The sequence below is a fragment of the Crinia signifera genome, unplaced genomic scaffold (assembly GCF_055691185.1).
Source record: "Crinia signifera unplaced genomic scaffold, ASM5569118v1 HAP2_SCAFFOLD_134, whole genome shotgun sequence".
NCBI lineage: Eukaryota > Metazoa > Chordata > Amphibia > Anura > Myobatrachidae > Crinia > Crinia signifera.
The window spans coordinates 177,335-193,956 of record NW_028142027.1 but is presented as its reverse complement, the minus strand read 5'-3'; the positions used below and the strand labels follow the sequence as shown (position 1 = coordinate 193,956).

Genomic DNA, 16,622 nt, shown 5'->3' with positions numbered 1-16,622 from the left:
GTGGCACCCTATACATACTGTAACCGGGGATATTATATCTGCATGATGACCGTCCAGCAGCACAGGATCTGTGGCCCCCTATACATACTGTAACCGGGGATATTATATCTGTATGATGACCGCCCAGCAGCACAGAATCTGTGGCACTCTATACGTACTGTAACCAGGGATATCATATCTGTATGATGACCGCCCAGCAGCACAGAATCTGTGGCCCCCTTTACATACTGTAACCGGGGATATTATATCTGTATGATGACCGCCCAGCAGCACAGAATCTGTGGCACCCTATACATACTGTAACCAGGGATATTATATCTGTATGATGACCGCCCAGCAGCACAGAATCTGTGGCATCCTATACATACTGTAACCAGGCATATTATATCTGTGTGATGACCACCCAACCGCACAGAATCTGTGGCACCCTATACATACTGTAACCAGGGATATTATATCTGTATGATGACCGCCCGGCAGCACAGAATCTGTGGCACCCTATACATACTGTAACCAGGGATATTATATCTGTATGATGACCGCCCAGCAGCACAGAATCTGTGGCACCCTATACATACTGTAACCAGGGATATTATATCTGTATGATGACCACCCAACAGCACAGAATCTGTGGCACCCTATACATACTGTAACCAGGGGTATTATATCTGTATGATGACCGCCCGGCAGCACAGAATCTGCGGCATCCTATACATACTGTAACCAGGGATATTATATCTCTATGATGACCGCCCGGCAGCACAGAATCTGTGGCCCCCTATACATATTGTAACCAGGCATATTATATCTGTATGATGACCGCCCAGCAGCACAGAATCTGTGGCACCCTATACATACTGTAACCAGGGATATTATATCTGTATGATGACCGCCCAGCAGCACAGTATCTGTGGCACCCTATACATACTGTAACCAGGGATATTATATCTGTATGATGACCGCCTAGAAGCACAGGATCTGCGGCACCCTATACATACTGTAACCGGGGATATTACATCTGTATGATGACCGCCCAGCAGCACAGAATCTGTGGCACCCTATACATACTGTAACCAGGGATATTGTATCTGTATGGTGACCGGCCAGCAGCACAGAATCTGTGGCACCCTATACATACTGTAACCAGGGATATTGTATCTGTATGGTGACCGCCCAGCAGCCCAGAATCTGTGGCACCCTATACATACTGTAACCAGGGATATTATATCTGTATGATGACCGCCCAGCAGCACAGAATCTGTGGCACCCTATACATACTGTAACCAGGGATATTATATCTGTATGATGACCGCCAAGGAGCACGGAATCTGTGGCACCCTATACATACTGTAACCAGGGATATTATATCTGTATGATGAGCGCCCAGCAGCACAAAATCTGTGGCACCCTATACATACTGTAACCAGGGATATTATATCTGTATGATGACCGGCCAGGAGCACAGGATCTGTGGCACCCTATACATACTGTAACCAGGGATATTATATCTGTATGATGACCGCCCAGCAGCACAGAATCTGTGGCACCCTATACATGCTGTAACCAGGGAAATTATATCTGTATGATGACCGCCCAGCAGCACAGAATCTGTGGCACCCTATACATACTGTAACCAGGGATATTATATCTGTATGATGACCGCCCAGCAGCACAGAATCTGCGGCACCCTATACATACTGTATCCAGGGATATTATATCTGTATGATGACCGCCCAGCAGCTCAGAATCTGTGGCACCCTATACATACTGTAACCGGGGATATTATATCTGCATGATGACCGTCCAGCAGCACAGGATCTGTGGCCCCCTATACATACTGTAACCGGGGATATTATATCTGTATGATGACCGTCCAGCAGCACAGGATCTGTGGCCCCCTATACATACTGTAACCGGGGATATTATATCTGTATGATGACCGCCCAGCAGCACAGAATCTGTGGCCCACTTTACATACTGTAACCGGAGATATTATATCTGTATGATGACCGCCCAGCAGCACAGAATCTGTGGCACCCTATACATACTGTAACCAGGGATATTATATCTGTATGATAACCGCCCAGCAGCACAGAATCTGTGGCACACTATACATACTGTAACCAGGGATATTATATCTGTATGATGACCGCCCAGCAGCACAGAATCTGTGGCACCCTATACATACTGTAACCAGGGATATTATATCTGTATGATGACCACCCAGCAGCACAGAATCTGCGGCATCTTATACATACTGTAACCAGGGATATTATATCTGTATGATGACCGCCCAGCAGCACAGAATCTGTGGCACCCTACACATACTGTAACCGGGGATATTATATCTGTATGATGACCGTCCAGCAGCACAGGATCTGTGGCCCCCTATACATACTGTAACCGGGGATATTATATCTGTATGATGACCGCCCAGCAGCACAGAATCTGTGGCACCCTATACATACAGTAACCAGGGATATTATATCTGTATGATGACCGCCCAGCAGCACAGAATCTGTGGCACCCTATACATACTGTAACCATGGATAGTATATCTGTATGATGACCGCCCAGCAGCACAGAATCTGTGGCACCCTATACATACTGTAACCAGGCATATTATATCTGTATGATGACCACCCAACCGCACAGAATCTGTGGCATCCTATACATACTGTAACCAGGCATATTATATCTGTATGATGACCGCCCAACCGCACAGAATCTGTGGCACCCTATACATACTGTAACCAGGGATATTATATCTGCATGATGACCGCCCGGCAGCACAGAATCTGTGGCACCCTATAAATACTTTAACCAGGAATACTATATCTGTATGATGACTACCCAACAGCACAAGATCTGTGGCACCCTATACATACTGTAACCAGGGATATTATATCTGTATGATGACCGCCCAGCAGCACAGAATCTGTGGCACCCTATACATACTGTAACCAGGGATATTATATCTGTATGATGACCACCCAACAGCAGAGAATCTGTGGCACCCTATACATACTGTAACCAGGGGTATTATATCTGTATGATGACCGCACGGCAGCACAGAATCTGTGGCACCCTATACATACTGTAACCAGGGATAATGTATCTGTATGGTGACCGGCCAGCAGCACAGAATCTGTGGCACCCTATACATACTGTAACCAGGGATATTGTATCTGTATGGTGACCGCCCAGCAGCCCAGAATCTGTGGCACCCTATACATACTGTAACCAGGGATATTATATCTGTATGATGACCGCCCAGCAGCACAGAATCTGTGGCACCCTATACATACTGTAACCAGGGATATTATATCTGTATGATGCCCGCCCAGCAGCACAGAATCCGCTGTAGTGACAGAGGAGGGTGTGGGATAAGAGGCCGCTGTAGTGACAGAGAAGGCTGCGGGATAAGAGGCCGCTGTAGTGACAGAGAAGGCTGCGGGATAAGAGGCCGCTGTAGTGACAGAGGAGGGTGCGGGATAAGAGGCCGCTGTAGTGACAGAGGAGGGTGCGGGATAAGAGGCCGCTGTAGTGACAGAGGAGGGTGCGGGATAAGAGGCCCCTGTAGTGACAGAGAAGGCTGCGGGATAAGAGGCCGCTGTAGTGACAGAGGAGGGTGCGGGATAAGAGGCCGCTGTAGTGACAGAGGAGGGTGCAGGATAAGAGGCCGCTGTAGTGACAGAGGAGGGTGCAGGATAAGAGGCTGCTGTAGTGACAGAGGAGGGTGCAGGATAAGAGGCTGCTGTAGTGACAGAGGAGGGTGCGGGATAAGAGGCCGCTGTAGTGACAGAGGAGGGTGCGTGATAAGAGGCCGCTGTAGTGACAGAGGAGGGTGCGGGATAAGAGGCTGCTGTAGTGACAGAATAAGGAGAATATGTGACTCTTTGTAATAAGTTATAATGACTCACCTGTGCTGATATCTGTAGGGATTTCAACCTCCTTACACTGCTGGTCACCTCTCACATCCATCTCTTCTCTCTCTGTATCTTCTACCTTAATATCAGTCACATCCGTCTCTTCTACTCCTTCTTTATCTTCTACCTTAATATCAGTCAGGCCTCCACCCTAAATAACAACAGTAAATATTAGTGTATGAGACACACACAGCTTCTCTACAGATCATATAGTGAGAACTCACAATGGTAAATCCCACCTACCTGATCCTCCTGTGGGGTCCTGTGAGTCTCCTCTGTACGGTCCTGGGAATACAGAGGACAGTGACATCTCTCTGGGGTATCTCTGTTACTGGCCCCATCTGTAGGAGACACGCAGTGACTGAGGACATGGTATATATGCGATTATCCTGGGAATACAGAGGACGGGGACATCTCTCTGGGGTATCTCTGTTACTGGCCCCATCTGTAGGAGACACGCAGTGACTGAGGACATGGTATATATGTGATTATCCTGGGAATACAGAGGATGGGGACATCTCTCTGGGGTATGTCTGTTACTGGGCCCATCTGTAGGAGACACACAGTGACTGAGGACATGGTATATATGTGATTATCCTGGGAATACAGAGGACGGGGACATCTCTCTGGGGTATCTCTGTTACTGGGCCCATCTGTAGGAGACACGCAGTGACTGAGGACATGGTATATATGTGATTATCCTGGGAAAACAGAGGACGGGGACATCTCTCTGGGGTATCTCTGTTACTGGGCCCATCTGCAGGAGACACGCAGTGACTGAGGACATAGTATATATGTGATTATCCGGGGAATACAGAGGACGTGGACATCTCTCTGGGGGATCTCTGTTACTGCGCCCATCTGTAGGAGACACACAGTGACTGAGGACATTGTATATATGTGATTATCATGGGAATACAGAGGACGGGGACATCTCTCTAGGGTATATCTGTTACTGGGCCCATCTGTAGGAGACACACAGTGACTGAGGACATTGTATATATGTGATTATCCTGGGAATACAGAGGACGGGGACATCTCTCTGGGGTATCTCTGTTACTGGGCCCATCTTTAGGAGACACACAGTGACTGAGGACATGGTATATATGTGATTATCCTGGGAATACAGAGGACAGGGACATCTCTCTGGGGTATCTCTGTTACTGGGCCCATCTATAGGAGACACACAGTGACTGAGGACATAGTATATATGTGATTATCCTGGGAATACAGAGGACGGGGACATCTCTCTGGGGTATTCCTGTTACTGGGCCCATCTGTAGAAGACACGCAGTGACTGAGGACATGGTATATAAGTGATTATCCTGGGAACACAGAGGACGGGGACATCTCTCTGGGGTATCTCTGTTACTGGGCCCATCTGTAGGAGACACGCAGTGACTGAGGACATGGTATATATGTGATTATCCTGGGAATACAGAGGACGGGGACATCTCTCTGGGGTATCTCTGTTACTGGGCCCATCTGTAGGAGACACGCAGTGACTGAGGACATGGTATATATGTGATTATCCTGGGAATACAGGGGACGGGGACATCTCTCTGGGGTATCTATGTTACTGGGCCCATCTGTAGGAGACACGCAGTGACTGAGGACATGGTATATATGTGATTATCCTGGGAATACAGAGGACGGGGACACCTCTCTGGGGTATCTCTGTTACTGGGCCCATCTGTAGGAGACACGCAGTGACTGAGGACATGGTATATATGTAATTATCCTGGGAATACAGAGGACGAGGACATCTCTGTGGGGTATCTCTGTTACTGGGCCCATCTGTAGGAGACACGCAGTGACTGAGGACATGGTATATATGTGATTATCCTGGGAATACAGAGGACAGGGACATCTCTCTGGGGTATCTCTGTTACTGGGCCCATCTGTAGGAGACACGCAGTGACTGAGGACATGGTATATATGTGATAATCCTGGGAATACAGAGGACAGGGACATCTCTCTGGGGGATCTCTGTTACTGGGCCCATCTGTAGGAGACACACAGTGACTGAGGACATGGTATATATGTGATTATCCTGGGAATACAGAGGACGGGGACATCTCTCTGGGGGATCTCTGTTACTGCGCCCATCTGTAGGAGACACGCAGTGACTGAGGACATGGTATATATGTGATTATCCTGGGAATACAGAGGACGGGGATATCTCTCTGGGGTATCTCTGTTACTGGGCCCATCTGTAGGAGACACGCAGTGACTGAGGACATAGTATATATGTGATTATCCTGGGAATACAGAGGGCGGGGACATCTCTCTGGGGGATCTCGGTTACTGCGCCCATCTGTAGGAGACACGCAGTGACTGAGGACATGGTATATATGTGATTATCCTGGGAATACAGAGGACGGGGACATCTCTCTGGGGTATCTCTGTTACTGGGCCCATCTGTAGGAGACACACAGTGACTGAGGACATGGTATATATGTGATTATCCTGGGAATACAGAGGACAGGGGCATCTCTCTGGGGTATCTCTGTTACTGGGCCCATCTGTAGGAGACACACAGTGACTGAGGACATAGTATATATGTGATTATCCTGGGAATACAGAGGACGGGGACACCTCTCTGGGGTATCTCTGTTACTGGGCCCATCTGTAGGAGACACGCAGTGACTGAGGACATTGTATATATGTGATTACCCTGGGAATACAGAGGACGGGGACATCTCTCTGGGGTATTCCTGTTACTGGGCCCATCTGTAGGAGACACGCAGTGACTGAGGACATGGTATATAGTGTTCACTCTAGAAATTTTTTAGGGCAGGGTGCTGACCACGGGGAGGGCACATTTTTCAATCGTGACGGCACATTTTTCAGTCAGGAAGGCACATTTTAATTTTAAAGGGCAAAATGATGCGATATATATACACACACACACACATTATATTATATGTACATTATGCAACACAATAGTAGACCTCCTTTTACTTGCCCCATAAACATTATGCCACACGGAATCTGACAAAATTCAGTTTAAGGTGCCCATACATGGAGCGATGTGCTCCATCCATTTTGAACTAGATCACATCGCATCTAGTTAAAAATGTATGCAAAGTGCTAAAGCAGCGTGCATTTTGAACTAGATGCAATTTAGTTAAAAAGTCCTTTATGCCAAATTTAAAGAGCCAAAATTCACGCCATGCCACCTGGATTGAGCCAAAATTCACATCCTGGTACCCAAACTGAGAAAAACATCCCCTTCTTGGTACCCCGACTAAGCCAAAATTCACATCCAGGTACCCTGACTGAGCCAGAATTCACATCATGCCACACTGAAAGAGCAAAAATTCACATTATGCAATATATATTGAGTCAAAATTCACATCATGCCACCCAGATTGAACCAAAACTCACGTCATGCTAGGGATGCCAATCCCGGGGCATTTTTTTAATCCCGGGATTCGGGATTGAAAAATGCTCAATCCCGGGATTGGCCTCCCTAATAAAAAAAAACGGCCCCTCCCCCAGATGCCCCCCGCACTGTCACCTGGAGGCGGGGGTTGTGGTGACAGGGCAGCAGCAGGACGGCTATCTCCGGCGGGTGGGCGGAAGGCTGGGGTTGGCACATTGGGCGTCTGTCTGGCTTTGGGACAGTGTGCTGTGCTGACAGGCAGAGCAGCGGCCGGGCTGCACAGCGTGACGTGATGTCAGGGTTCATGCTGCATAGCCTGGGCGCCGCCATGCTTGTCAGCACAGCACTCAGTCCCTCCCAACTCCCGACAGCAGCACCGGGGGTAAGAAACAGTCAGCCGGGCAGCGTCTGAGCCATATTCTGGTGCTCAGTGCTGCCCGGGTTTAAACCAAAACTAATGGGGTTACTAATCCCGGAATCCCAGGATTGGAAGCTTCAATCCCGGGATTCAAATCCCGGCAATTTTAGGCCAAAATCCCGGGATCCCGCCGATCCCGGGATTGGCCTCCCTACGTCATGCCACCCAGATTAAGAAATAAATTCACGTTTTACAGTGTAGAGCGATAAACTAAGTCAGCTCCTCTTAACACAGCCTTTAACATGGCAGCTAGGAACTGATTTGCTGTTACATTATATCTCTCCAGTTTACACTCTCCAATCATTAGTACATCCCCCCCATATAAAGAAGTACTGTAAGGTGATTTCACATACGTTGCCTGTGTGGCATATTCCCCCTGCAGCCTAGTAACCCATGCACAGCAGCAAGTGGGCATACCAGGGACAGGGCGTGGGCAATCTGCAGCACAGTTATACAGCACATGCAGACCAGACCAGCCGGGTGCCCAGTGAGGCAGACTCCAGCCAGGCACGGCAGCTACAGACACACACACACACACAGCCGGCCATCTCACCTCTTTTTAGTTTGTTCACTGCCTGTTTAACCAGCCGTGGCCCCCGGCTGATTTCACCACACACCACTAGACTCTTCTATGGCCGGGACAAGGATCAGCAGGTGCTGGATCCTAGTGTTGCAGAGAAGAGATGGGGCCACATGTACCTTCCACTGAGCAGTACTCATGAGGCCTCGACAGATGGTAGGATCACCGGAGAAGCCGGGTGAGCCCGGCAGTGGTGCACATGTAGCGGTGCTGTGTCCGCCTACCTCGCGCCCGCCGCTGCTGAGCTTCCTGTTCTCGTGAGATGATGACATCACCATCATCTAACAAATTTCTCCAGCAGAGGGCTCAAGCATCGGCAGTGATCGCACTGTGCACAAAAAATAGTCGGTCCTAAGGACCCCACACTTTAAGAAATTGGGGTCCTACTCCACTGTTTCTGGGTACCATAATAAATTAAGCTTTTTGAGCTCCCCAAATAGCACCAAACCCCCCATATGCCATACACATACACCATGTGAAGTTTTACTAATTTTACAGTACAAATAATTCTTATAACTGCATTGTGTTGATCTCACATAGCCAACAGGTGCAGTGCTGAGAGTGGGGAGGGGATAAGGGTAGATATCAGCTGGGGAAGTACTGGCGGGGGCAGGCAGTTCCGGGGGTAGGGTGGGGATGAGGGTAGATATCAGCCTGCCTAATAGCAAGCAGCCAGCCCTCACATGCATGTGTTACTGGTGAGGAGCTCTTACCTCACTCTGCTATTGCTCCTCTGCCTGCTCTTGAATGCATACACTATTAACTAAAATAAAGCCATGCTCCCCGCCTCCGCCCGCTACATTTATTGCAGGCAGCACACACACAATCTGGGGGGGGGGGGGGGGGGGGGGAGTCGGAATAGTGGAGAAGTTTGACAGAGTGGAAGGGTGGAGACTTAGTAATATATATATATATATATATATATGTATATTACTATCTAGACTATATACTGCCAAAATAGGGGGGGGGATACAGAGGGGGTAGTGAAATGAGGGTGGGAGGGGCATACACTAATTTGGAAAAGGGGTGGGGACACTGCTGAATGAGTCTGAGGGGCAGTGTTACTTTACTAGCATTGGGATGGGGCAAGTTGGCCAATTGGCATGGGAAGGGGGGCTACTGTAGGTAGCAGGGTGAGCTTGGGGGGTGACTAGGCTGAAAAATAGGGAGAGATAGTTAGATGGGAGGCACTGGGCTGGGTACAGGGGATGGTGACACTGACCTGGGGTTAGCTCCTCAGCGCTGGATAAAGCTGCTCTGCAGTCACTGCTTTGCCCCGTTGTCTCTCCATAGTAGTGTGTTGCTATGTGAGTCCTGCTTGTGCTAGCCCTGGCATAGGCTCATGCAGCCAGTATTTGGAGGTTGTGATCTCCTGCAGGCGGGCAGGAGTTGGGACTTCCTTCCTGCACTCACTTGTGCAGACTCAAGGCCCCCACACACTAGAACTTTTTTTGGCCGATTGTCCGATCGATAATCGGCAATAATCGGCCGTTTATTGCCGATTATCGGAAATCTGACAAAAATCGTTCTAGTGTGTGGGGCCTTTAGAGTTGATCAGGGCTGTTGGGAGGTGGAGCTCTGGTCAGCACTGCACGGGCAGAGGCTTATGGAGCCGATTAATGCTGGGAGAGGGGGGAATGGGGAGGGGGCGTCTTTGCTGTGTGCTGAAGCACATCCTACCTCAGTAGTTACGCTGCTAGCTTAATAATACTAGAATATACTGTGACTGTCTACACTAAAGTGTCTCTGGATGTACACTCTCCATGTCCTGTCACCCTGCAGCCAGAAAGCATACCGCCGCTAAAGGACAGGGAGAGTACATCCAGAGACACTCCCTGTAGAAAGTCGCAGTATATTATTAAGCCAGTCCAGCAGCAGCTGCTGCTGCCTCCAGCCCCCAGTGTATGTAGTTGATGCACACATTGCACAGTCCTCTCGTGGCCATACCCCCCATGGAGAGACTGTGTGTGTCTGCAATAGATGTAGTGGGCAGGTGGAGGCGGGGCAGCCGGGGAGCGCTATGGTCTGCAGCCGGGCTTAGAAGAGAGGTTGTGCAATAGCCGGCAGAGTGCGTCCCCGGGGACCCGGCCATTCACTCCTCATTTTCAGGTAAAATATGCGCTGGTAAAGAATCCTGGCTCCCTCTCCGAAACCTCCGCAAAAACCTTGATTACAACGGGAGCACTGGAGGGGCGGAGAGCTGGAATAGCTGACACTGACAGCCGCCAATGAGAAAGTTCTCAGCGGCATGACCACGGAGGCCGGGGGCGGAGCAGAGAAAGCTGGAATAGCCCGTCTGACACTGACAGCCGCGAATGAGAGAGTTCTCAGCGGCATGTCAGCGTGGCTGCGGACAGCGAAAGGGCGCATAGTCCTACACAAAAAAGGGCAGGGCGCATTCAGAGTTCTAAAAAACGGGCAGGGCGCAGCGCCCTGCAAAAGAAGCCTAGCGGGAACACTAGTATATATGTGATTATCCTGGGAATAAAGAGGACGGGGACATCTCTCTGGGGTATCTCTGTTACTGGGCCCATCTGTAGGAGACACGCAGTGACTGAGGACATGGTATATATGTGATTATCCTGGGAATACAGAGGACGGGGACACCTCTCTGGGGTATCTCTGTTACTGGGCCCATCTATAGGAGACACGCAGTGACTGAGGACATTGTATATATGTGATTATCCTGGGAATACAGAGGACGGGGACATCTCTCTGGGGTATCTCTGTTACTGGGCCCATCTGTAGGAGACACGCAGTGACTGAGGACATGGTATATATGTGATTATTACTCACCTGTGCTGGTGTCTGTAGGGATTTCCTCCTCCTTACACTGCTTATCCATCTCTTTTTCTCCCTCTATAGCCTCTACCGTAATATCACACAGATCTTCCCCCTAATTAAATATATAAAATCACACACATCTTTCAGTCACTATTTATAAATGTAATCTCTCTCACCTTCTGCTTCTATTAGTAGGGGATTTATCTCTAAGTCCAGGCGACATGAAAATCTAATTCAGAATACTACAGGAATTCAGCAAACATAAAAAACATCCCCCTTCTCCTATAACTTTACAAACCCTTTAATTGTGCAGGATGGAATGCCTGTAACAAACTAACCATCTAGGTTTTCTCTCTCTTAAACAACCTCACCCCTCTGGCAATAGCAGAAACATGGCTCACACATCAGACACTGCCTCGTCTGAAGCTGCCTCACCTGAAGCCGTTTCACACAGTGCTCTCCACCTCACTCACACCTCCAGGTTTGGAAGCAGACAGGTTGGAATAGATCTTCACAATGGGCGATTTCAAGATCCCGATATTCTCCTTGCGTCTGCAAACTACTCTCTGTAACCTTTGCTCTTGGACAGTCCCTATGGACTGACTCATATAGACATTGGGGTGGTCACTGCCTGTTTCTGTAGACTAGGACTTTTTTCTTTTCTCACTCCCACATCAGCACCTTATCCCCTGCAATGTCTCCTCCATTACTGGAACCTTTCTGCTGAAGAACCTTCATATCAGCAGAATTCTGTGTCATTACACAACAACGTTCCCACCTCTCTGCCAAAGCTTCCCGGGTGATTAATTTTCGGAGCTGCAACCCTCCAAGACGGGAGAATACACCCAAAAGAAATAAGCCAAAGGAGAAGGGAAGTTATTATTTTTTCAAATTTTTTTTTCCTCTTTGTCCTGAACAAGAGGGGGAGCCTAGCTGTCTATACTATACACTACCCCATATAAGCCATGGCTGGCCCAATAAAGCAGGCCAACGCCTCCTTAGGTGTACGCAAGATAGACAGTCATTGGCAGCCATCTTGTACTCCTGACCTCCTTACATACACTGCCATCCACCACTGCTACCGATACACCGGAGGATGCCTGGAGCTCTTGTGTGACTTATCCATTCTTTTTGCTCCCTTATACTCCCCAGGACCTCTCTGCTGCATCGGATGCTGGTGACCTCTCTGTTCTCATACATACACTACATCGCCGAGGTCCTCAGGACACAGCCTGATCCTGGGCCCCATCCTGCTGATCTAGCATAAAGTTCTTCTCTGCATCCTCCCCGCTGCTGCCTTCTTCAGTTGGGGTCTCACACGGCCCAATCCCAGGACCTCTGCTCTTCTCCATCTATAGTGTGTGCCATGGAAAACTGATCAGCTCCTGTGGATATCAGCATTATCCCTATGTGGATAATACACACGTTCTCTCTGGACCTGTCACCATCAGTGTCAGCCGCATTACTGAGGTTCTGCCATCTCCTCCTGGCTGCCAACACAATCCATAGAGCATCAGACATGTTCCCACCAGCCATTAGCCCACCAGCCTGGTCTCCTCCTATACAGGCTGTCACCACTACCACCTATTATACTTGCACTGTCTAGATGGAATTCCCAGCACAAGGTTCTACTGCTGCTCCGCTCTGTCTGTCCTATACAGATCCCCTGTATGTTACTGAGCCCACTTCTACCAACACATTAGGCCATCAACAAAACTGAGAAGAGAATGTGGACCTACAGCATCATCCCTAGTGGCCCAGCGGTCGCTTATTTGGTCTCTGAGGTATCACCAGCGGTGGGTTCTGGCACTTATGTGACCGTCAGTTCTAGCGGAGTCACCTACCCCTAATCCCTCCCCTAGTGCCCGCCTTGTCTGCACATCTCTGAGCAACACTCACCAAATGTCTGCAGCTCATTCCTCTCCCTATGGAAGGAAGCATCTGCCTGGTCTTCCTCATTGCTTTGTTACATTGCTTCCCATAGTGACTCCTAGATCCCTTTCCTCCTCAGTACTTTTCATTATAGCACAGTGATTGTTAAAGTGCAGGAGAGAGGACTAGCGATTAGCGTGGGGTGGGGGTGGGGGGGTCAGGAGAGGAGTAGCGATGGGTGGGGGGCCAGGAGAGGAGAATCGATGGGCGAGGGGGGCCAGGAGAGCAGTAGCAACGGGTCCATACAACTGCTGTCACTTTAAAATACATGAATGTTTCCTTTTACCCAGCGATGTGAGGGGCTGGTGATTCTCAGACAGCTTGTCCTTATACAGACACTTGTGTTCCTCTATATCAGGGATGAGGAACCTTCGGTCCTGCAGCTGTTGTTAAACTACACATCCCAGCATGCCCTGCAACAGTTTTAGCTTGGCCAAATAGCAAAACAGTAGCAGGGCATGCTGGGATATGTATTTGAACAGCTGAAGGTTCCCCATCCAGGCTCTATATGGTCCCACTCCTCCATGGACAGATAGACAGTGACATCTTGACACTTTATAGGAACCTGACACACAAAGTGATACAGTCATCACCCAGACACATCCCCCGGTGTTACTGTATACTGTCCCATTACCAGCAGTCACCTCTCCGGTCACATCCCCCGGTGTTATACTGTATAATGCCCCATTCCCAGCAGTCATCTCTCCGGTCACACCCCCCAGTGTTACTGTATAACTTTCCATTCCCAGCAGTCACCTCTCCGGTCACATCCCCCGGTGTTACTGTATAATATACCATTCCCAGCAGTCACCTCTCCGGTCACATCCCCCGGTGTTACTGTATAATGCCCCATTCCCAGCAGTCACCTCTCCGGTCACACCCCCCAGTGTTACTGTATAACGTCCCATTCCCAGCAGTCACCTCTCCGGTCACATCCCCCAGTGTTACTGTATAATGTCCCATTCCCAGCAGTCACCTCTCCGGTCACATCCCCCGGTGTTACTGTATAATGTCCCATTACCAGGAGTCACCTCTCCTGTCACATCCCCCGGTGTTACTGTATAACGTCCCATTCCCAGCAGTCACCTCTCCGGTCACATCCCCCGGTGTTACTGTATAACGTCCCATTCCCAGCAGTCACCTCTCCGGTCACATCTCCCGGTGTTACTGTATAATGTCCCATTACCAGGAGTCACCTCTCCCGTCACATCCCCCGGTGTTACTGTATAATGCCCCATTCCCAGCAGTCACCTCTCCGGTCACATCCCCCGGTGTTACTGTATAACGTCCCATTCCCAGCAGTCACCTCTCCGGTCACATCCCCCGGTGTTACTGTATAACGTCCCATTCCCAGCAGTCACCTCTCCCGTCACATCCCCCGGTGTTACTGTATAACGTCCCATTCCCAGCAGTCACCTCTCCGGTCACATCCCCCGGTGTTACTGTATAACGTCCCATTCCCAGCAGTCACCTCTCCGGTCACATCTCCCGGTGTTACTGTATAATGTCCCATTACCAGGAGTCACCTCTCCCGTCACATCCCCCGGTGTTACTGTATAATGCCCCATTCCCAGCAGTCACCTCTCCGGTCACATCCCCCGGTGTTACTGTATAACGTCCCATTCCCAGCAGTCACCTCTCCGGTCACATCCCCCGGTGTTACTGTATAACGTCCCATTCCCAGCAGTCACCTCTCCGGTCACATCCCCCGGTGTTACTGTATAATGTCCCATTCCCAGCAGTCACCTCTCCGGTCACATCCCCCGGTGTTACTGTATAATGTCCCATTCCCAGCAGTCACCTCTCGCGTCATATCCCCCGGTGTTACTGTATAATGCCCCATTCCCAGCAGTCACCTCTCCGGTCACATCCCCCGGTGTTACTGTATAATGTCCCATTCCCAGCAGTCACCTCTCTGGTCACATCCCCCGTGTTACTGTATAATGCCCCATTCCCAGCAGTCACATCCCCCCCGGTGTTACTGTATAATATACCATATTACCAATATACCAATTGTGCCGGGCAGGGCGCCAGGCCAGGGCAGCCGACGGCACACTTGTGGGCGGTCCCGGACCGCCGACGTCACTAAAGTGGGCGGCCAGGGCAGCCGACGGCACACTTGTGGGCGGTCCCGGGCTGCCGACGTCACTAAAGTGGGCGGACCGGGCCGCCGACGTCACTAAAGTGGGCGGACCGGGCCGCCGACGTCACTAAAGTGGGCGGACCGGGCCGCTGACGTCACTAAAGTGGGCGGACCGGGCCGCCGACGTCACTAAAGTGGGCGGACCGGGCCGCCGACGTCACTAAAGTGGGCGGACCGGGCCGCCGACATCATTAAAGTGGGCGGGCCCGCCCAGGGGCGTCACTAAAGTGGGCGGGCCCGCCCGGCAGCATCACTAAAGTGGGCGGGCCCGTCCGGCGGCATCACTAAAGTGGGCGGGCCCGTCCGGCCGCGCTGAAGATGCTGGGGGAAGGTGCCTTGATGCCGGGAAAGCGCCGGGCATCGCCGTCTAAGGCGGCGCTGGGCTTCCCCATGCAAGGAGTCGGGCAGGCACTAGGCTGTTTTAGCGGGGCGCTGCTAGAGGGGCAGGGCGCATTTTGCCCTTTAAAAAACAGGCAGGGCGCAGCGCCCCGCTAAAACAGCCTAGCGGGAACACTATACCATTCCCAGCAGTCACCTCTCCCGTCACATCCCCCGGTGTTACTGTATAATGCCCCATTACCAGCAGTCACCTCTCCGGTCACATCCCCCAGTGTTACTGTATAATGCCCCATTACCAGCAGTCACCTCTCCGATCACATCCCCCAGAGTGTTATCCATAAACAAAATGCAGCCAGCAGGGCGGCATTAGGGTGGAGAGATTGTGAAGTGAGATTGCGAACGTGGCACCTAGAAGCGTGGATGTTTACTGCTATATCTGAGTGGAATCTTTTAAAATGACTTATATCCAAATGTAGATGAGCCCCAAAGCAGTTAGTAAGAGCTACTAAACTTGGTAACGTGCTGGGAAATAGTGCTGATGATTCAATGTAAATGAATCTGACTCTCATTCCTTTTTCCCAAAAAAATGTAACAGTGTAACGTGGGCTGGGTGGCATGAGGGAGATTGCTAGACTAATGAGGGAGAGAGGGAGATTGCTGCTACCGTATTTCAGCGAGTCTCCTGCAAAATGCAGGAGGGTAAGCAAGTATGCGCTGGGGGGGGGGGGGGGGGTCCCCTTATACCCTAGGGCAGTGGTTCCCAAACTGTGTGCCGTGGCTCCCTGGCGTGCCTCGGGACACTTGCAGGGGTGCCTTGGATTGGTGGTCAAGGACCAATTCAAATTATTTATGGTCAAGATAAAAGCAAAAACATTGGTGGGCTTTCAATAATAAAATATGTGGACAAAGAGAAGCTAATCCCTTCCCCCTCATCCATAAATCATAACCTTTGTATGACATAAAATAATTTTTAAATACTTAATTATATATATATTTTAATTTCTGAATAAGAAACTTTTGGCCTAGGGGTGCCGTGAAAGAAATTCTGTTGCTTTAGGGTGCCGTGATTTGGAAAAGTTTGGGAACCACCAAGCATGTCCAAACTATGG

At 50.1% G+C, this 16,622-nt stretch overlaps 3 protein-coding genes across 4 annotated transcripts in view; 1 reads left to right on the top strand and 2 right to left on the bottom strand.

Moving 5' to 3' along the window:
• Window positions 1–4,048, bottom strand: part of LOC146053262 (uncharacterized) — a 137,684-nt gene extending 133,636 nt beyond the window's left edge. Inside the window, exon 1 of the mRNA XM_083167970.1 lies at window positions 3,924–4,048. The gene's annotated coding sequence lies outside the window, so the exon portion shown is untranslated. The remainder of the gene's footprint in view (window positions 1–3,923) is intronic.
• The window catches only part of LOC146053265 (uncharacterized), a 187,512-nt gene that overhangs the window by 56,624 nt on the left and 114,266 nt on the right, over window positions 1–16,622 (top strand). The window lies entirely within an intron of this gene.
• Window positions 1–16,622, bottom strand: part of LOC146053264 (uncharacterized) — a 42,169-nt gene that overhangs the window by 24,976 nt on the left and 571 nt on the right. Inside the window, exons 2-4 of the mRNA XM_083167971.1 lie at window positions 11,112–11,211; window positions 4,173–4,270; window positions 3,924–4,080 (exon numbers count right to left, since the gene is read on the bottom strand). Of these exons, the coding sequence (XP_083024097.1) occupies window positions 3,924–4,080; window positions 4,173–4,270; window positions 11,112–11,160 (304 nt within the window). The 5' untranslated portion in view covers window positions 11,161–11,211. The remainder of the gene's footprint in view (window positions 1–3,923; window positions 4,081–4,172; window positions 4,271–11,111; window positions 11,212–16,622) is intronic.